The 19,807-nt window shown below is 49.7% G+C and overlaps 2 protein-coding genes across 3 annotated transcripts; one reads left to right on the forward strand and one right to left on the reverse strand.

Annotated features, from left to right (window-relative positions):
* Nucleotides 1-6,123: 6,123 nt before the first annotated feature.
* Nucleotides 6,124-11,950, reverse strand: LOC308194114 (uncharacterized protein). Of its 2 annotated transcripts, XR_013950284.1 has the most exons (5): nucleotides 9,947-11,950; nucleotides 9,661-9,802; nucleotides 9,494-9,539; nucleotides 9,069-9,155; nucleotides 6,124-8,713 (listed from the first exon to the last, which is right to left on the reverse strand). XR_013950284.1 is itself a non-coding variant. In XM_080589522.1 (4 exons), exons 1-4 carry the CDS (start codon nucleotides 9,974-9,976, stop codon nucleotides 8,617-8,619), a joined length of 546 nt encoding a protein of 181 aa, XP_080445648.1. In that variant the 5' UTR covers nucleotides 9,977-11,950; the 3' UTR covers nucleotides 6,124-8,616. The 2 variants fall into 2 exon arrangements, 1 of the variants encoding a protein (XP_080445648.1); XM_080589522.1 differs by having other exon boundaries at nucleotides 9,661-11,950.
* Nucleotides 11,951-16,468: 4,518 nt separating this feature from the next.
* Nucleotides 16,469-18,843, forward strand: H2AZ1 (H2A.Z variant histone 1). The gene is made up of 5 exons (XM_080589524.1): nucleotides 16,469-16,782; nucleotides 17,136-17,213; nucleotides 17,597-17,710; nucleotides 18,166-18,295; nucleotides 18,428-18,843. Exons 1-5 carry the CDS (start codon nucleotides 16,780-16,782, stop codon nucleotides 18,487-18,489), a joined length of 387 nt encoding a protein of 128 aa, XP_080445650.1. The 5' UTR covers nucleotides 16,469-16,779; the 3' UTR covers nucleotides 18,490-18,843.
* The last annotated feature ends 964 nt before the right edge of the window (nucleotides 18,844-19,807 follow it).

Here is a 19,807-nt window from a genome sequence, read left to right on the forward strand (position 1 = left end):
CTGTTTTCTCAGCCTTGAATTCATTTCCTCATCCTCTGGAGAGGGTAGGACGTGATCGTCTTTGCCCATGAGACCTCAGAAAGAAAATGACCTCACGGAAATGGGAGGGATTTGCTCACAAGACAGAAGTAGCATGTTGCTAAGGTAGGACTAGAGCTCCCTCCAACCCATCTGTTCTCCTCCAGCAAACAAAACTAATAAAAACCCTCCTGGAGTTCCAGATCCACTGCTCTCATCCTCTACCTATGGCTCTGAAGCTAAGTATATATCCTTGAGAGCTTCTGTGTGCAGGAGGGCCGGCCCTGCAGCCTGCTGGTGGAGTAGCTCAGAAGGCCGGGGTGTCACCCTGCTTGTACTTCTCACAACAACCTCCTGCCATGCCACTGCTTTGTGGAGCAAGCTGGTTAATGGAGTCAGGGGAGAGGAACCAGGCTGAAAGAGGTGGTCAGGAGATCCAGGCAATGAAGTGTTGTATCAGCAAAGTCTTCCAAACAGGAGCCCTCGTGGATGAGAATGGAGGTGTGGAAGAACTGGATGCAAATGCCTTCAGCAGTTGTTTTGTGTGAGCAGATTACTCGCTCTGAGAGGTAAGCACCTGGAAGAAACAGCCTTTCATGGTTCTCTGGACAAGTTCAATTTTCCAGCCCTGTAAATCCACCCTGTGAATAAAAATGAGGCAGAAATCCTGTGAGGTCATGAGCTTCGTGGTAGAGGTGGCCAAGGAAAAGCAATGCTTACACAAAGCAGGGACAGCCCAGTCCCACCTCCCTGCTGCTCCCACCATGTGCTGTGACATGGGATCCTAGGTTGATAGGTTTCATCTTTTCTTCTTTTCTTTATTTTAACCCTGCCCTTCCTTCAGAGGATCACAAATGTGGAAGAAGAAGGTTTTCTAGTGCTCAGGACAAAACTGTTGAAAAATAACAGTTGCATTGCTGACCACAAAGGCTTCCTGTGTAATGGAAACCTCCACTCCAGAAACCCATTGGGCACCTTCTTTGCAATAAAAGAGCAACCCCACCCATCACCAGAGCCATGGTGCACCTAGGTGATGGAGCTGTGATATAGAAAGAGGGATGCATGCATGTCTTGAAAATAGTTTCAGGAAGCTTCTCTCTGCTGGGCTCCCCACACCTCATAAGAAGGGAAATGTGTGTGCCTTCTTTTTTCCCCCCTAAGATGTGAGCTGTATGACAGCTGTGGCTGCTGTTTTGTGAACAGGCTGCGGGCATGCCACCTGAGAACAGCTGGAGGTGCTCTGCAGACCAAAGATCCCAAGTCAGTTGCTCGTCCTGCTTTATAAAATAATTTAATACAAAGTAGTTCAGGCAGGGACTCAAGTGCTTTGCTGAATTGGGGCTTCAGGGCAAAACGTGCTGGATTTTTTTCTTGTGATAAAATCCCTCTTATCTTAAGCAGGTATTTATCAGAGGTTGGGCAAAACCGCTGACATTTTGCTTGGAAGTCTTTCACAAAGATCTCATTGGTGATAACCTGGACACCAGCATGCGGGCATTTGGGGAAAAAAAGAGCATAAACCAGCGCTGTGTTGGGTGAGTTAAATGGGAGAGGGAGAAATCATCCAGTTTAGCTATTTTTAGGCAGACAACTGTGCAGATGTGAGACACAAATAGAGGAGAGCCGGGTGAGAGCCAGCTACGGTGGAGACCTTGATGGCCAGCTATTCATTTCAGAGGAAAATTGGCAGTGAAAGGGATCTGGTCAGCATTAAGCTCCGGCAGCACTTGCTCTAATCCTGTTGAGCTGACTTCTTGCTGCCACTCAATTAAATGGCTGCTTTACGGGGAGCAGCAGATATACCAGGTGGAGGCTGCTGTCCCACTTTTGGGTTTTCTTTTGAACACCAAGATTGGTTTTCAACAGCACCCAGGCACTAACCTTTTGCTAAATAACAACTTAATTCTGGACCCATCTTGGGTCTTCAGAAGATCTTATGGCAATCAGCTTCTCAGTTAAACTCCACGCAGTGCAGAGGGAAAAAATATATATATATATATATATATATATGCTTCCAGATTGGCAGCCTGATTATTTCATTGCATGCTCCTCACTTCAACAAGAGTCACCGACTGACTGCTTCAGGCAGTAGGTAGATTACCTTTTAAATACAGGCAATGAAGTTGCAACTGTATATGTCTCTACCTATTTTTGGAGGAGACTTGGATGGTGTATTTGTATGTTAATGCCTCTCATTAACCCAGTATCAAAAGGCAAACATAGTAAAGCCATGGAAGAAAAGTGGTAGTTCAATCACTTTTTCCCCAAGTTTCTGTTTTCCTGTGCCTGGATTTTTCTCAGGGTCTCAACCCATTATGTTCTCCATCTCACAGTGCTCTTTCAACAGGATTAAAAGAAACTTGAGAAGTATGAGAAATGTGGTTGTTCCCATCTTTACACCAGTAAGATACAACGTTGGCTCTACAGAACTTAAAAGCAATGTTTTGGTAAGTCACGTCTATGGTTGGTGGTGTAAATGGGGCTGGAAAGGCAGGGCTGGAAGGTGGGTCAGCAGCTAGATGTGAGTGCCTGGGCATCGGTCACAGCTATTCTGGATCTCATGTTTGTCTCTGTCTTTGAAATAAATTAAATATCTCTTTATCGTGGCTGGCAAGCAGCCAAGGATGGCTCAGCTGTGATGCTCCCCAGGATGAGCTGTGTGTGGATGGTTTTGTTCAATAACCCCTAAGCAGAGGAAGAAAAAATTGCCAAAGCCTGGAAAAATGGGACTTGTTATCTGTAAGACCCCTGAGCTAAAACATTGTCTTCCCTCAGCAGCATTATCCAGGCTCAGCAGAGGAGACTCATTGCTTTAAAGCAGGATCTCCTCAGCCCTAGGCTCCACGAGGGAGGACAGGATGGCCTCTTGTCGGCAGTGACGGGTTACTTTTTGCCACGGGATTATTTTATTGGGAGGCTCAATCCTCAGCAGGTGCCGTGCAACATGACGGCGTGTGTGTCCGGGAGGTAATAACGCTGTGCTGATGTTCTACCACGCCGCCAGCCCCGGTGTGGTGAGGTGTTACGAACAGCATTCATCTTCCTTTCTATCACTGACAACGCGCCCTCGTGCCGGGAGCCGTCTCACCCTAGCGGTGATGGATAGGCAGCGGGGAGCGGTGTGCTTCCCAAGGCCACAGTGATTTATATCACTGCGTTGTGCTTCTGTTTCGGTAGCGTGGGGTCTCGCACCAGAAAGTGGAGGCTCTGGCTATGGGATGGGGCACGGCCTTGTTTTGCTGCTGTCTTGTTGCATGTCTTGTAGGGTCTTGTATTTTCATTGCTACTTCTGCCTCTTTTCTTTGTTAGCCTTAAGAAAGAGAAATGGTAAGAAGCATCATGGTTTTCTGAAAGAAATTTCAATCATACTCCATGAAATGCTGCTATAGTTTCCCCCAAATCTACTACTAACCTTCACGACAGAGTCCCGTTTGGATGGACCTGTAAAGATGGACCTGTAAAACATTTCCCATGTTGGAAGTTTCCCATTGAAACATTTCCCATGTTTCCTTCATACTGCACAAGTTGCATCTCCTTGGTTCTCTGCTGGCCAGTGAAAACCGTGGGGCTTCAGCTAGATTTCAGTAGAGGGAAAGGAGCAGGATTAGATGCATTCGGGTAATGACTTGTATATGCATTAAATATTTTCCTGATTATGGTTTTGGATAATTGGGGAAAATTTCAAAGTAATTAGAAGCCACTAAAGGGACATGATGTTGTTTCATGTAGTAAGCTCTGATTAACTGAAGTGTGGAAAATTTGCGCTGAAGAAAACAGCCGAAAACTTAGGGTATGTCTTTCATACTGAGTGGGCCATTACAGCACTCACTGCTTTGTAGCTTACACACCCAGAGGTCATCTGTAAGAAAACCCCAAAGCTGGAGACCCTACTGTCACCCTTGGCAAGTCACTGCTAGGGCTGCAATTCACCCCCAGTCCTCCATGTCTGGTTTTTGTCTTAGTCCTGCTGCCAGCAGCTTGATTTTTGTCAGTCCCCTGAGGCTTGTAGAAGTCTTCCCTTGGGTTTGTGCATTGCTCTGACTTCTTCAGGAAGACGCCAGCTGGTGCCCTGGGTCTCCATTCACACATTGGTTAAATATGTTAATAAAAATGCTGGCATCATGAGACCACCAGTCTACCAACAGAGCCAACGGTGGGATAATGTGTAATTGCAGAACAATTAAATGGCATCTGTGATTACGCAGATGTCTGTGTGTTAGTAGTTGTGATAATAAAAAAAAAAAAAGGAAAAGAAAGCTGGCCTGGCTCTTCAATGCCCATAAAACGGGAGAGGTTTCTGCCTGGAAGTGGTGGGATTGCTGTTCCTGGAGGTATTTAGGAGATGTGCGGATGTGGCACGTAGGGATGTGGTTTAGTGGTGGGCTGGGTGATCTTAAGGGTCTTTTCCAACCTGATTCTACGGGTCTAGGTGTCAGCACTGTCCCCAGAGCCACAGCCTCACTCCCCGAATGTTGGAGGTGAAATCCAAATGACCCAAAACCGAATTTATCCCCAAGCTGTGCTGGCAGTATGAACCGCTGTGCTGCTGATCACCACGTGTCTTTTTAGCTGTGCCTGTTCCTAAGGCTTCCAGCTGCGGTCATCCATTTTCCCTGTCACTGTGCCCAAAGCAAACCCACGAAATCTCCCAGAGAGAGTCTGGACCCAGGCCATCCCGAAAGCACTGGGGTTTTCCCTGAAAACCCTGAAGACCAAACTGAAATAGGTAGCTCTGTAAGGTGCTTTTTCTGCCTGCACTTACGAGATTTCCCAAAAAGATTTTGGCTTTGAATGCTCAGGAGCATGCATTTACACACGGAAGAGCTGTAATGTTCATAGAGCAAGCTATCACGGATGGCCTTTGGGAATACCCCAGGGGTGACTGAGTTTTCCATTAATTTCCATCATTTATTTTACTGTCCAGTGACAAAGTCCAACAGCAACGTAAAGGTGTTTCGGCTCTCTGTGTTGCACGTTAGGCTGTAGGTGAAGGAACTGACCATCTTAAGGGATACCTGGAAACTTGCTGTAACAGGGGGGGATGCAGATGAAAACCTCGTTCAGAGGCATCTTGATAGCATCAGGGAAACTGAAACAACGAGAAATTACTTGGATTTTATTATTTATTATTTGGATTTTATTGCCTGGGCATCTCCTGTGCTGTGGTTCCTTGTGAGCCATGGGCATCCCCTGCACTAAAAGTCCTAAATCCTGTTCTAAAGCAGCTGCCAGAGAGTGCTCTATGCAGAACACCAACAAAGTATAAACACGGTGTTCACTTTGTGTCTGTCTCACATTAAGCATTTCTTAAATACTAAAGGTACAATATTGTATTTTTTTTCCCCTTTTTAATCCACTGGGGAAGGGATGTGGCTTATCACATGTAATAATCTGCGAGCTGAATACAGAGCTGTCAGGTGCAGGACATGGAGGTGGCAGCCCTTTAAAGTGCTGTGATGGTTATGTTGGATACCTGCATCAAAAAGCATTCATTTTAGCCTCAGAAAGTCAAATCCACCTCGTCTTCCCTCTCTGGGGGGCCTCCTTAATTCAAAGCATTGATATGCAGCAGTGGGATATGTAGCAAAAGGGTTTTCCTGACATTGTCTGTGCTGTAGGTAAAATTACCTCCCCTCTGTGACCTGAATCAGCGCAGTGCAATACCCAGCGGTGTGAAGCCGTGTTTCTAAGAGGGTTTTTGCAGGCTCCGTGCCCTCCGTAAAATGCTGATCCTGTGGGATCCTCGCGGGATGCTCTGCGCAGACCAGCTTGGGTTTGCATCTCCTGCCAGCCCAACCCTGCAGCATCCCAGCCCCTCTCAGCACCTGGTGGAGGTCCTGGGGGAAAATTACACGAGGAGGAAAGCCCCGGTGACAGCACCCATTGCCTCGCACATCTCGTGGTCCGTAGCCCTGCTCCGTGCCCTTGGCGAGGCACGGTGGCTTCTGCTCGGCTTTGTGTCAGTGCGTTCCTGCTGCTTTTTGCCTCTGGTTTCAACAGAGCCTGCCTGGCGGGTGGGTGGGTGTGAGATTTATGTTGCAAGGAAATTCAGGGAAGCTTGAGAGTTTCTTTTTTTTTGTTTCTTTTTTTTTTTTTCCCTTCAAAGCTTTTGAAAGTCCACTGGGGACCCCTAATGTTTGCCTGCCGCAGAAGCACACGCCTCTGAGCTGAAGCTGCAAGAGCCTCTTTGGGCATCCCTGGGTTTGGTTGTTTTGGTCGTTCAAAGGAAGAGCCCCGGAATGCTTTGGGGTGCAGAAATCTTCGTGCTGCCCATGTAATGTATGGGAGTCCCTTGTGCCCTGAGCCATGACATCAGGAACGTATAACATGTCCAGCAGAAGGAAAATAGTGTGTGCTTTGCTCCATGGCAAGACATCATCCGTTCAAGCGAGCAATCGTTAAAGGGAAAAATACATTCATAAAGTGGGTGGTATGGCAACAGGACTTATGGTCCTTGTCAAAGGCAGTGGGAGGAATAACCCTATCAGTGTTTGTTTTTTTTTAAGGCCACTCCACAGCCCCAAGATCAGCTTTATTCTGAGCTCTCTGAGTCCCACCTCATCCAAAAATGCTGCTGTCATCTTTCCCAGACCAGAAGCATCGTTGTTATCTCCCACCCTCAATGTTACAGAGGAACCAAACCTATCCGAAGCTTTACACAGAACAACACTATGCTTGCAACGGGAATAAATTGCCCTTCTCTCTTTCAAGCCTCCAGCCCCAAAGCCAAGTAAATCAGCAAAACCTGGACTTTAAGTGGCTTCTAACGTACTGAAAGTCAATTAGAGTGATTAAAATGGAGCTGCTAACCACAGGTCTTCATCACCGATGCCGTGCTGAACATCTATTCTGTGTGGTTTGCAAGTAAAAGCGCATGGAGAGGAAAGGATTTTTTTTTTTAAAGCAGCCAAATTGCCTCTAATTAGCAACACAACTGTAGTCAAAACATAATGTGAGGATAATAAATTGATATTTGCATAATGGAGACACTACCAAAATGTACTTCAAATAAGCTGAATTGGATTATAATTAGAGCTGTGTTTTGGGAAAGAAAATCCTCCTAATTGCCTCCGTACCGACAGCATCAAGGAAGAGAGGGCTGCAGGCATAGGGCATGGCCCCGAAACAGCACGGCAGGGCTGGGGGCCTGCGGGAGTGGCTCCAAAAGGCAAGGCAGGCTGCCTCTTTTCCTTTTTTCCTTTATTTTTCCGATGTTGGGAAACACTCCCAAAGCAGCTGCTGATGCTGGGAAAACCCCACGAAGCTCCTGGCTTATTTTCTACAGCCAAAACAGCACAGCTGAGCTGATGGGTGCAAGGCATCGCGTGCCTCAGCAAATGAGGATGAGTTTAGGAGCCTGTGACTGGGCGGGTAGCAGCGGCAAAACCCCCTCCTCCTTCAACACTGTGCTTCGTGTGGTTGTGCTGAAAGAAAACCTGGGGGAAAGCGTGTGGGGAAAACAAGCTGGGTGGGAGAAACGTGCGTCTCTGGGGAGGCAGTGCAGGGATAACAGTGCAAGTGCTATTTCTGTGCCTCGCGTGAAGCCTGTGGACGAGGGGAAGCATTGGTGCTGCACCAAGTTGCCATAGCCTTCTACCAGCTTTAGTCAATCAGCAGTTACTTGTTTCTGTTGGTATGTATGCAAGTTGGCTCTTATTTCCCAACCATTACCAAATAAAATAAATAAATAAATAAATAAAAAGAGGCCAGCTGGAAAGCACTGGCTGACAGGACGTTAAGCCACCAGGGGGTTGTATGGGGCCACGGGTACCAGCAAGGCAGAGATCGTGCACCTACACGGGAGTCCCCGGGGAGCTGTTATTGCCAGTAAGGCACCCTGGGGCTCTGCGTAGTGAGCGAGCTTTCCATCAAATGCAATTGCTCCCGCTGTGGTTCGAATGAAGGCAGTTTCCATTAAATTTAATTACGTTCCCCCCAAGCTGGTGCGGTAATGGCGAGCTTGTTAAGGAGAGGCAGCTATGCAGTGAGGGCGTTATTTATATTTTCTATTAAGCCATGGTTATTTCTATTACAAATGACGTCATGCATGTGTGTCATGCTGATTTATGATGACAAAGATAAGCTGTGATCATTCATTGCAGCACATAACCAGCACATGAAATACACACGGCACAACTGCACCGACAAGCTCAGGTCAACGTCTGGATCTAGCTTAATACAGCAGACGAGTTGGTACAAGATGTGATTACCAGCTGGCAATTAATTATTGGTAAAGGAGAGGTGGATCGCTCCCTCTCTATAACATGAGCAGTTCTTGTTCAGCAGTGTGTGTAGGTCCATTGTCGAGACAACCCTGAAGATTGTTCACCTCCCTCCCACCCTTCCAGAGATGTTCAGACAGAAAGCACTGATGAAACCAGATTCAGCCCCGATCCCACTGGAAGAGATGTCTGTAAATTTTTTTCTTCTTCCATCTTCGAGAAGTCACTGCCATAGACCTGATCGTGGTGGTCCAGTGCAAAACTAATGTAGTCTCCTATTAAGGTTTCAGACACCTAAAGGTAAGACACAGCAAGGACAAAGCAAGGCCACCAGGTGCAGAAGAAGGCAAAGCTGGAAGAGCATTGGTGCAGGCATTCAGGGCAGGTTTCGGCTCTTGAGGATGTTCTCCAAAAGCTCCTGAGCCTCTTGGAGCCCATGGGCTGCAGCCACACTGAGGAGTTTCTCCACTTCCCTGAAGGACATGAAATCTTCATAAAGAAAAACTAGAGAAAGGTACGGTTCGCTCCTATCTGACTTTTATTTACCCAGATTTTTATTAGAGGACCATGATTACTCGATCTGAAAGAATCTGTGGTCAACTCTCTAATATTCAGAAAATGATCTGGTTTTCTTTTTGCTTTTCCCTATGGTCTGGGCATGCGTATTTGGGGTTTGGTGATTTTCCCAGCCTAATTAAACTGAAGTAGAAATGATTTGGAGCTCTTGAAATACATACACCTTATAAAACCGAATAAACAAGTCTGCCTGTCTCAGGAGGAATTGGGCCCTCATCTGCAATGGAAAGGGGCAGGAGCAGCTGGGGTTACCCTTCCTCCAGCGCCGCCGTCATGTTTCGGAGAGCTCCCAGAGCCAGGTTGAAGGAGGAGTGAGGGTGGCCCTGTCCTGCTGCCTGCCTGAAGGGAGGAGAAGGAGCAAGGAAGGCATAAAGGAAAATACAAAAGAAAAACCTAATTCGACTATTTCCCCCATGCACCTGCAGTCTCGATCTCAAGATATTTTTTGGCCTCCCACTGGCTTAAAATAAACATGAGAGGACAGGGAAGGCAGAGCGAAGTGTCTTGACCCCAAGCGAGACTCAGGGAGGGCCGGGCACGCACCAGCGCCGTGGGATGGTGCAGTGCATCTCTCCCCGCAAAAGTATCACCAGTTCTTTTTCCTCCTCCCACACCCTGACAGACTTTCCCAGAAAAGAGCCATGCACCGTGTCAGGAGTTATTTTTTTGCACCTCACCTGAACCAGCGCATGGCCAGGTCCTCGCTTTTTTCCACTCCAGCTCCTGAGATGGAAACAAAGCAGCAGAGTCATGGTGAGGATGTAAAAGACGGTGCCCAAAGCCCGGGGTGCAGAGCCACGTTTGTGTTCCCTGTACACAAACGTCCTCTGACAGGGAAGGTTACCTTGCAAATACCTCTGCCCCACGATGTGCTGGGCATGGGGGTACCCCAGGCGAGCGTACGCCTGCGCCACGCGGAAATGGAAGTCCTGGTAGCACAGCGCGATGTACAGCAGCAGCAGGCCGGCCGCAGCCACAGCCAACAGCTGCAAAAGAGGAGGTGCGAGGAGAGAGAGGAGCTGACGACCAGCTAGAGCAAACACTTCATCCAAGCTGTAAAGCCTCCCGAAGCTATTCCCCAAAGAGGAATGGGCGGAGAGCCTCACGGACCCACAGAAAATCAAAGTAACCTTTGATGCAGAGCCGCTTCCAGCACCCATTAAAGCCAGCAGGAAAGGCTCCGCTGGCTCCAGATGGGTCCCAAGTCAATATCACTTCATTTTCCAGCAACCCTCTTGAAGTAAAAAAAATAAAAAATAAAAATCATAAGCTCGGCACGAGACACTGGTCTTTGAAACTAACATCAGAGGCAAGAGCTCTTCAAACTTCTGGTGCAAGCCTGCACCGAAAGACGCCACAACGATGCTGGTCACTGCTCATACCTCATCCTTGAGTTAAAATGCTGCAAATCACAGTAAGACTGAGCTTCGGGATCCTACATCAACATCCAAGCCAGGAACTGAAGCAAGCCCGTGTCCTGGCCCCCACCTGCACGGCCAGGACAAGTCTAGTTTTTTCTTTGTGTATCACTTATTGCTACGGGCACTTGCAAATAACAACTGGTTCTGGCCATCGCTAAGTGGGATTAGTGGGTGATGAGACTGAAAGGAGCCCTGCTGGCTAGTTAAGCTAAGTAGTTAAAATAGGTGAGCTATAATTACACACAAATGCCCCAGCATTTGATTTTCCGGCTGATGAGCTTAAGGACGTAATGACGGAAAAAAAACAGCTATGGCTGGAAATACGGCAAGACTTGCCCCTTGCTGGAGACACAGCTGCTGTAAAGGGTCCAGCCCCAGCAAAGCTGAGCAAAGATCTCCAGGAAAGGAAAAAAAAAGCATTTCTGGCAAAGAGCAGGGGCTGCTGAGTAAGGTTTCGCCCAGCGGCTGTGCACGACCCGGCAATGTCACTTCGCAGTTTGGCCACCTAATTTTTAGGCTGCGAGAGGTGGTGGGGGTGCTTTCCTTCCCTAGTGACTCACTGTGAAAGCCCCCAAGCTCTGCTCATACTGCAAAATCTTTTGCAAGCCCTTCATCGTGCTCCCTGTGCCCGTGAACACACAGCCCTGGGGACTTTGCAGAGGCTGCGCTGACGCTGCCAAATTCGACGCTGCCACCCCAAGCCCCACGCTTACCTCCCAGGTGCTCCACGCCACGCTGGGGGGCTCCCCCCCTCGCGGGGAAGGATTTTCCTGACGGGTGCCAGCGCTGCCCCTTCCCACCCATCGCCGCCGCGCCGGGGGCTTGGTGTCCCCCATGGCTCCCAGCCGCTGGAGCTCTGAGAGCTGCCCGCCCCCCGTCCTCCCTCGCCGCAGGTCCCCCTGGTCACCTTCTCCCAGCTTTGCTGCTGATTTATGGTGGTAGCAGCCCAGCTGCTTGGCTGAGATAAGAGGGATGCATAGGCGTCCCTCAGGGCATCACAGAAAAGGGGACCATCCTCTGCCAACACCCTTTAAAACTGCTACCACTTAACTCCGTGCTGGATGCTTCTCCACCTTCAGACTGCGCCAGGGCAGGTAAACAGTTAATTTGACAAAGTTGAGGAAGAAATTAAAAATAAAAGTGTTTTCTTCTCCTGCTTTTCCCACGAGAAGGCAAGTGCTTCGCGAGCAGTGATGACGCCGCTCAGTGCCACAGATGTTCAGCAGCTTGTTATCTCAGTTGCTCGGGCTCCGTAGGCTCCTGTCGGGCTTTGAATGAGCGAGATAAGATGCGGGCCCACCCCCAGGTGAGAAAATCAGAAAGGGTGCAATGAGGTATAACCAGGGAATTATCAGAACGCACAACCCCCCGCCCTGCCCCAAAGTTTGATGGGATGGCATTATTATTATTTTTTTAAGCTGGAAAAGGGCTTACATGCTAAAGGCAGTCATTTTATAGCTGCGTAATTGTGCCTTTATTCATCTGCAGTAACTCCACCTAGTGAATTTCAGACGGTAAATCATGTTTTGCCTTCACAGCTGAGCAAACGTCTGTTTTTAACACCAGGTGCTGCCTCCTGCATGTTGCCTTTTCTGCTCTGGATCCCTAGCCAAGGACCTTCACTGAGTGGCAAGGCAGATGAGATGCATCTCATGCAAAGGGCTGACCTTGCCTGGTTGCCTAAGAGTAAAAAATTACAAGTTTTTTTTTTTTTTCTTTCCAATTTTACAGCAAGGGGAGTGCCATGCAGTGGTTTTGAAGGCAGTGATGACTCAGCCTAAAACCCTTACTGAAGAGGAAACCCTTCATTCTTCTGCATTGAGGTCAGGTTCTCATTTCTGGTGTTGTACTGCCATCATGGGGCCAATCTCATTTGCTTGGTCACAGCCACATTACAGTCTGAGGTCCATCTTCATGCTCCTCATCCTCTTGATCGAAACGCAAAGCATTTTCACGGTATATAAAGCGAATGGGACATGAACAGTCGTACCGTAGGGTCAACTGCTTCTAAAGCAAACCCTGAGGAGAAGGACCTAGGCTGCAGTGTCCTTATGCTCATTTACCTTTTTTTTTTTTTTTAAGCTACAATTATTGGAATTTAAAGACAAAAAAAAAAAAAACCTCATGGAGTCATTCTACTTGGAAATGAACCAATCTGTAGCTGCAGATCCCAAATTTTGGCAAAAGTAAGCGCCTGAGCTACTGTTACCATTGCTCATAAAGGATTATCTGCAGTAGATGCATCCTGACACCTAACCTAGCTCAATGAAATTATACTTTTCTCTGTACAGTCAGGTCCTGGTGCTTGCAGTTCTTCATTGCAGGTGACGGCAGTGATACTTGGGTAAGTGTTATTACTTGCACGTTAATTAATTGCACGTTATCAGTGAGAGGCATGCTGCTTGTGCTATAAGCCAGATGTGGTAGTGGTTCTCATGCCTGCAGTGAGCTTGAGCTGCTTCTCTGCAAAAATCAGCCTTCAGCACAAGGAAAAAGTAAATCAGGTTGTCAGTGCAGCAGCCAGTGATGGCGGTAGTAGTTGCCTCCTACCAGCACAGAAGAGTTGGATCACTTCTCTCTGCCACGGCTTTGGCAAGGAAAGGACAAGGGGCAGGTGGCGTTTCTATTTCCCCTTTCATCTACAGCAAACAAGTTCTGAAGAACGACTTCCATCTCGTACAAATGAGCATTTTGATTGAAAACCTGGAGCCAGCCACGTTCGGGAAAACACAATTTTCCTCACGTTTCTTTTTCACTTGAAGGGTTTTGCTAATCATGTGGTTTCTCTTTTCCTCCTTGCTGTGTCAGTGTGGTTAGGGCTGGAAGCACTTAAATGCTCCATTTCAGTTGAAAGGTGGAGATTGAGTGCTGGAAGAAGACTGGGTGGCTGTGACTGGAAGGAGTTAATAGGACAACATCACTGTTCAGGACAGCTGGTGCCTAGACTGAGTCCCAGAGAGACAAGAAAGGAAAGAAGAATAATGGATTGCACTGAAACCCATATGTGAACACTGTGTTCATCCCTTCTCGTTTGTTTTCTTGAAGTTTGCTGTGCTTTGTCCCGAATGAAGAAACATATAATTGTTGAAAGAATGGTAGATGAAGGCTACGAAACCAAAATAGGCCATGCCCTTAGCACATTGCCAGTTCAAACCAAACACATTGACCTCGCCACCTCAGACAGAGAGTCCAGGCGCTGCCTAGGAGTGTCAGTGGCGGATCAGCCTCAAGGAATTTTTCCAATTCACTTTGTTAGGAAAAGAAATGGGTATAACCAAATCGATATAACTGGTACGAGTCTGTTTAATCAAAGTGTCCCCTAGGCACCGGTAACATGGGGCAGATTGGATTCACCCTACTTGTTCGCCAACTTGAATGTGGTTGAGTGCGTACTCACATATGGCTTTACAGCACAATATAAAACAGTGTGAATACTCCTTATCTCAGTTACCCTGCTGGATGGAGCTCAAATGGAGGTAGCAAGGGGGACCGAGGTGTGCAGCAGCAAGGCCTTCCTTGCAGGGCAATGGGCAGGAGGTGGGCAAGGACTCGTAGCTGGCATAGTCTCTGACAGGCTCTGGTTTCATTTTGCCTAACTCTCTACAGCCTCCCTTCACAGCTGGCTAAACAAGAATGAGATAAAAATCTATTCAGACCTGTCATTATGGCGTTATTAATAGCAGACAGAAGAGTGTACAATAAGCAAGACCATAGGTATAAGGGGAGCTTGAGTCTCTCTGATAATCAGCATGCACACATTGTCTGCAGCTCTATTACGGAGATATGTGAAGCTGTTTCCAGATACCAGATTAACAAACGTATCTGTTAAACCCAACAATTGCCCCCATTCATCATCACGCACAGCACCACAGTGCTAGCAGAGAGCAGGTGATCCTCCTGAACCCAGGCACGGCAGCCAGCAGGGAGACCTGACGGAGACCGCCCTTTAAGGTGCAGCTGTGGGCACCTGTACTGCTTCTTCGTCCATTTTAAATGGCAAATAATTTTGCCCAGAGGTCATAGACTTGTGATGTATCCAGACAACACCACATTCATGGCCTGGTGGTTAGTGAGGGGTGGGAAGGGGTCCCTGCTTTACAGGATGTGTCCATGCTTCAGGGGTGAGTGAAAATGAGTGTTAGCCCCCAAGGAAATCAGATTAAGTAGCAGACAGAGCAGAAAGGAAAGCGGCACTGCATCCCCAGTCTCCAAAGAGGTGCCAAAAAACAGAGGGGAAAGCAATTACATTTTGCAAGAAATCATCAGTCCCCAGGACAGGCCTAGGCGAAGCACTGGTAAGTCACATCTTCCCCCGAGCATCGCCCAGGTGTGGGGGTCAACTCTTACACAGTGACAAACTGGGGAACTACTTTTTGGGGCATAGCCTTCCCTGTGAAGTCCATAGGGAGCTTCAGCCTCTCATGCAGCATGCCCCTGGAGTTCATCCAATTTCCCTAAAAGTACCTTACAGGCTCCTGTCCTTTATTGCGTTGGACATGCTACACAACAGAATAAAGAAATGCTTCCCTTGTGACCTGGTGTGCTCCAGCTAGATGTTTGAAAACCAGAAATGTCAGAAAATAGATCTGTAAATCCATACGGTAAGCAAAACCTGTGTCTACCCTATACTTTGCAGACAGAGGAAAATGAATCCTGCACATTGTCCAAGCTGATCAGAGGGACCTATCAATGTTAATTGGACCAACAAATGCCAATTTACTGTGCTCTGCCCCATTGAAGCGTATCTTCCCACCGCCACCACAAGGTGGTTATGCTATAAAAGCCATCTGAGTTAATTTCGCTCTTCTTAAATATTAGGGAGGGAGTTGTGGCGAGAGGCTTATTAGCTAGTGTGGGTGATCCGAGACTAGTTTCACATACTGTGGCATGTCTCTAGCCCTATATATACTGCATTCAATACATACACACCTTTGCATTGGCTTAGTAGCTACATGCCCTGGTCTTTGGTGTGTGCTGAACAGGGCTGTGCTTGCTGGAAACCCACTGAGCAAAGCAGCACCTCAGGTGTTACGCTGCTTTGCCCACATAGTCCAGGCTGTAAGGGACCCGGGTGGCTGAAAGCACACGGCCGCAGCGAGCTGCTGGGGAAGCGCATGAGAGGCCTGTGTCAGGGATCATCTCCAGCTGGTAGGAGACGGACTCCTTCGTCTGCTTTCTAGCACTTCCCTGTACAGAAAACAGGGAGAAAATCAGCTTTCTCCTCCTACGTCTCTGTTGCCAGAGGGTCGTGTGACAGGAACTTGGCTTCTCTTGCCCCTAAGGGAAAGGGCGAATCAAGCCTTGCTAGAGGCACTTCGGACAGGTCCCGTTTTTTAAAACATTAGGTGGAACGAGACCTTGACTTCCACAGGTTTCTGTAAAATCTTTATTTTTTTATTTTTTAAACTCAAAAACCCACAACTCTTCTTTCTTGCTGAGGGGAAAGCACAGGCAACTAATGCTTCAAATAGAGGCACCAGACAGTTACATAAAATGCCAGCCTCCTGCAGGTAGGAGTGTCTGATCCCAGCTTGGCCCTGCCTCCCTGTGCTTGTGGAGGTGGGTTTTTACCCCAAAGCCGCATCAGCACGTTGAAAGTAGACCAGTTGTGTCGGGAAGAGTAGCCCTACCATAACTTTATGCGTTTTGAGTATCTCCTGTTAAATGTCTGTCTGCCAGAGTACTCCTCGTGCTTGGGACCTTCGATACTGAGGCAGAGGACATGCATATCATCTCCTACTGAGGTGACTGAAGTGTTTTGTGACTAGGTTGGTAACGTGCGTGGCTCGTGGTTAGGCTGGTAATACTGAGCTACTGGGTTGGCAGGCTGAGCCGCTCTTCCCTCCCAGAGCTGCCCAGTTCATGAGGTACCGGGATTTCCCCCTGGATACGCGCAGGGGACCCGTGAGGTGTACGGTGTCGCGGAACACAGCACAGTGCGCGGTTATTGACTTGGCGCTGAGGGAGGCAGATGAACTGAGGACCCCTCCGAGCGAGCTCTGAGGTGAAATGGCTTGGCTGCTTTTTTGTGAAGCAGGGATAACGGCGCCGTGCTGGAGGCGGCGCCTGAGACAAGACACGGGGCTAAGGGTCCTTGTGAGGGGGACGCGGCCACGGGCGTGATGTTAATTAACTGTTACGCAGTTAATAGACAAAGGGGCGCGACGCTGAGGCGATGTCCCCGGGGCCCCCCCGTAAGAAAAGGCGGGCGCCTGTCCCTTTAAGCGGGGGCGGGGCCTCTCCCGCAGCACCGCAGAGCGCCGCAGAGCGCCGCCGGCCCCGCCCCGCGCCGCCATTGGCTGTCGCTGGGGGAATCGCTCCGCCCCCGCGCGCTGCGATTGGCCGGCGGCGAGGCCGGGGTTCCCGGATGCGGGCGGCCGGGCGGTTATAAAGGGCCGGGGGAAGGCGGGAGCGGGCGCAGTTTGAATCGCGGCGGGCCGGGACAGGTCGGTGCTGTGGGCCGGGCTCGGTGCGTGCGGGGCGCTCTCCTCATCCTCTTCCTCCTCCGACGGCACCCGCGCGGCGCCGCGCTCCGCTTCGCGATGGTGAGGAGACGGGGAGGTTGGGGGGCGGGGAGAGGGGCGTACGTGCGGCAGCGCCGCCGGCCCATGGCGGGGGCCGAGGGGGGGCGGCCGTTGGCGGGAGAGGAGGGCAAGGCTGGCGGCGTGCGCCGCGGGCCGTTACCTGCCGGTAGGCGGCGGCGGGGGGGGGGGGGGGAGGGGGAGCCGCATGCGCAGTGGTGACACCGGGGAGAGGGAGGGGCGGCCGCGCATGCGCCCTGGGGCCGCTGGATGTGGCGGGCAGCGCGCAGGCGCAGGGTGGAGGGGAGGGGGGAGGAGGGGAGCGCATGCGCGGTGCGGCGCTGCGGCCTCCCTGACGCGTCCGCTGTCCTCGGCAGGCTGGTGGCAAGGCCGGGAAGGACTCCGGGAAGACCAAGACCAAAGCGGTGTCCCGCTCCCAGCGCGCCGGGCTGCAGGTGAGCCGAGGTGGGGTGGGTACGGCGGAGTGGGGCTGGCCTTGCATCTGCCCCCCCTGTACCGTTTTGAGTCCTGCTGACAGCCTTCAGACTGCCTGGAGTGGTGTAAGGAGCTGTCCCCCTCTGTGCTTTTAAGGCATGTCTGTGCTGGGGTAACAGCATGGCCTTGCTGCCGACGTGGAGTTGAGAATCTAGCTAGGGACGCTATGCAAAGCACTGAGATTGTGTTATGTACAGCAAGGCATCTCTGGTGTTACAGCTCAGCTCGCTTCGGTTGTACATCTTTTACTAGGGCTCTGTTGCCCAGCATCTGTTTCAGGGTGGTTTATTTCTTTCGTTATCTCTGCAGTCACAGCCTGTTCATGCTTCTCTTACTTTTCTAGTTCCCTGTAGGCCGCATCCACAGGCATCTGAAGTCTAGGACTACCAGCCATGGGCGTGTGGGAGCCACAGCTGCTGTGTATAGCGCTGCGATCCTGGAGTACTTGACAGCTGAGGTAAAACGTCTGCCAGGGGTGCATGCAAGCTGTTCGGGTCCAAAATGGCACAATGACCAGAACCTCCTGTCTCTTGCAAATTTGGACTGGGGTGTGAACTCTTCACTCACTTTGAGCCAGTTTTAGCCGCGTGCTTCCTCAGGAAGTTGCAAAGCACGCGTGGAATTTCTTGCTTTGCGTTTTATGAGGTTCAAATAGCTGTGATTTACAGCCAGGATGGAAGCGTGAAGTACTTGATAAAATGTGTAGCTGCAGCACTTCACGTCTGCTGTAAAATATTTTGTTCCTGGGGAAAACCAAAGCCACACCTTGAAAGGAGGAACCCTTAAAGATGCATTGTGTGCTGTCTTGGTGGCAGTAACAGTGCATCTGATGTAGAGAGTAAAATTGGTAATGCCATGCAGTTGGTCTCACTTGATTTGTGTAACTCGTCTGAAAAACATTCTTGTCTCAAGGTTCTTGAGCTGGCAGGAAATGCATCCAAAGACTTGAAGGTGAAACGCATCACTCCCCGTCACTTGCAGCTTGCGATCAGAGGAGATGAAGAGTTGGATTCTCTCATTAAGGCAACAATTGCTGGTGGTGGTACGTAAACTGCTTGCGAACTGCTTGTGGCGAGGCCTCTTAACAGATGTAGAGGTGGCTTTTCTTGAAGTGTGAAAACTAGCAAAATAGTTGAAGAGAAATAACATTATCTTATTTGTTGCTCTCCCGTAGGTGTAATACCGCATATCCACAAATCTCTCATTGGGAAGAAAGGACAACAGAAAACTGTCTAAAGGCTACGAGGATCCCTTGTTATCTCAGGACTCTAAGTACTTATTGTCCAGTGTTGGTGATTCCAGTGGACTGTATCTGTGAAACACAACTTTGCCTTTTTGTAACTTTAAGAAGCTGAAGCTCACCTGAGCTTTCTAACAAACCAAATTTCTGCATTGAAGTCTTAACCGTATTTAAGTGTTACCATGGCTTCAGAGAAGCTATTGTATTTGCAGTGGGTTTTGATTGAGCTGACTGTTTTTAGATTGGTTTGGCTAAGTAAATGGAATTTGACTAAGTAAATGTTTTGGTTTTGTACAGACTTTTCATCCACTAGAGTGGAAATATTCAATAAATGTTATATGAATACTGACCGTCTCTTGTCCACTAACTGAAAAATGGTTGGGCTCTGCAATGCTGCTCTTGGAGAGCACGTGGCCCCGCAGCCTGTGAGCTGCACCTGAGGTGTGGAAAATGCCGTCCTTGTGAAGTACCGCACTTAGTAAATGTCACCGGGAGAAACGGCGTGCATGTTCTGGCAAGAGCTGTTTTAACTTTGCATACCCCAGTCGTGTATCTCAGCGTGAGTTCCCTTTAGCGAGGCAGCTGTAAGGCTTCTGCTACTGGAGGATGGTTTTGCTTGATGGCAGCCCTCACAGAGGGAGGGGTCTATCACGAAGTGGGGAGAAAGGTGAGCCGAAGGGATGGATGTTGGTAAGTAGGTGGTGTCAGCCACTTTTCTATGGGAGACCCAAGTCTTTTTTGCCACTTTTTGCAAAAGACTGTGAAGACATCCATGAAAAGGCACGTACTGCAGCAGTGTCTGCTGGCTCTTGATACCCTAACCCTGAGGAAGTCTAAAACCAAAGCAGCAGCAGCCAAGTACCTCCTCCTTGACACTTGTTTTGTTTTCCTACAGCCAAGGTAAAGCCTGCCTGGCTGCAGTGGTGTGGGCTGGAAAGCGTTCCCTCTGCCTGCAACCCTACAGTTAGGTGCCAAGCTCCATGACTTAAGGACACGGGCAGAGCTGTGGTTGGAGCTCACCGCGCGGCAGCAGCACCCCCAGCGCTCGGGCGCTAACGGGGCGCTATTCGCACCCCTGGCTCCCTGCGAGCCCGCTATTTAAGGACGGGCCGCGCTGGGGGCGGGGAGCTCGTGCCCCCTGAGGCCGAGGGCTGCAGCGGCGGGGGGAGGCGAGCTCTGCGCCCCCTCCGTTCCCGTGCGGGCAGCCCGGTGAGGTCGGGCCTCCAGCGCGGTGCCCCCCCCGCTCCGCCCGTCCCTGCCGGTCCTTCCCCCGGTGCTGCCGGGGCCGGGGGGCGGCGCATGCGCGGCGCTGCC

Source organism: Anser brachyrhynchus, assembly GCF_964034855.1.
Source record: "Anser brachyrhynchus genome assembly, chromosome: 4".
NCBI lineage: Eukaryota > Metazoa > Chordata > Aves > Anseriformes > Anatidae > Anser > Anser brachyrhynchus.

Bases quoted from the DNA above. Each gene is read 5' to 3' on its own strand.
- LOC308194114 (XM_080589522.1), bottom strand. From the start codon at position 9,976: ATGGGTGCTGGAAGCGGCTCTGCATCAAAGGTTACTTTGATTTTCTGT. The intron at 9,540-9,660 runs GTAACCTTCCCT...TTTCCATCTCAG, and splicing joins GGGGCAGAGGTATTTGCAAG to GAGCTGGAGTGGAAAAAAGC. The intron at 9,156-9,493 runs GTGAGGTGCAAA...TCCTCCCTTCAG, and splicing joins CTGGCCATGCGCTGGTTCAG to GCAGGCAGCAGGACAGGGCC.
- H2AZ1 (XM_080589524.1), top strand. The intron at 17,214-17,596 runs GTGAGCCGAGGT...TTACTTTTCTAG, and splicing joins CCCAGCGCGCCGGGCTGCAG to TTCCCTGTAGGCCGCATCCA. The intron at 18,296-18,427 runs GTACGTAAACTG...GCTCTCCCGTAG, and splicing joins GGCAACAATTGCTGGTGGTG to GTGTAATACCGCATATCCAC.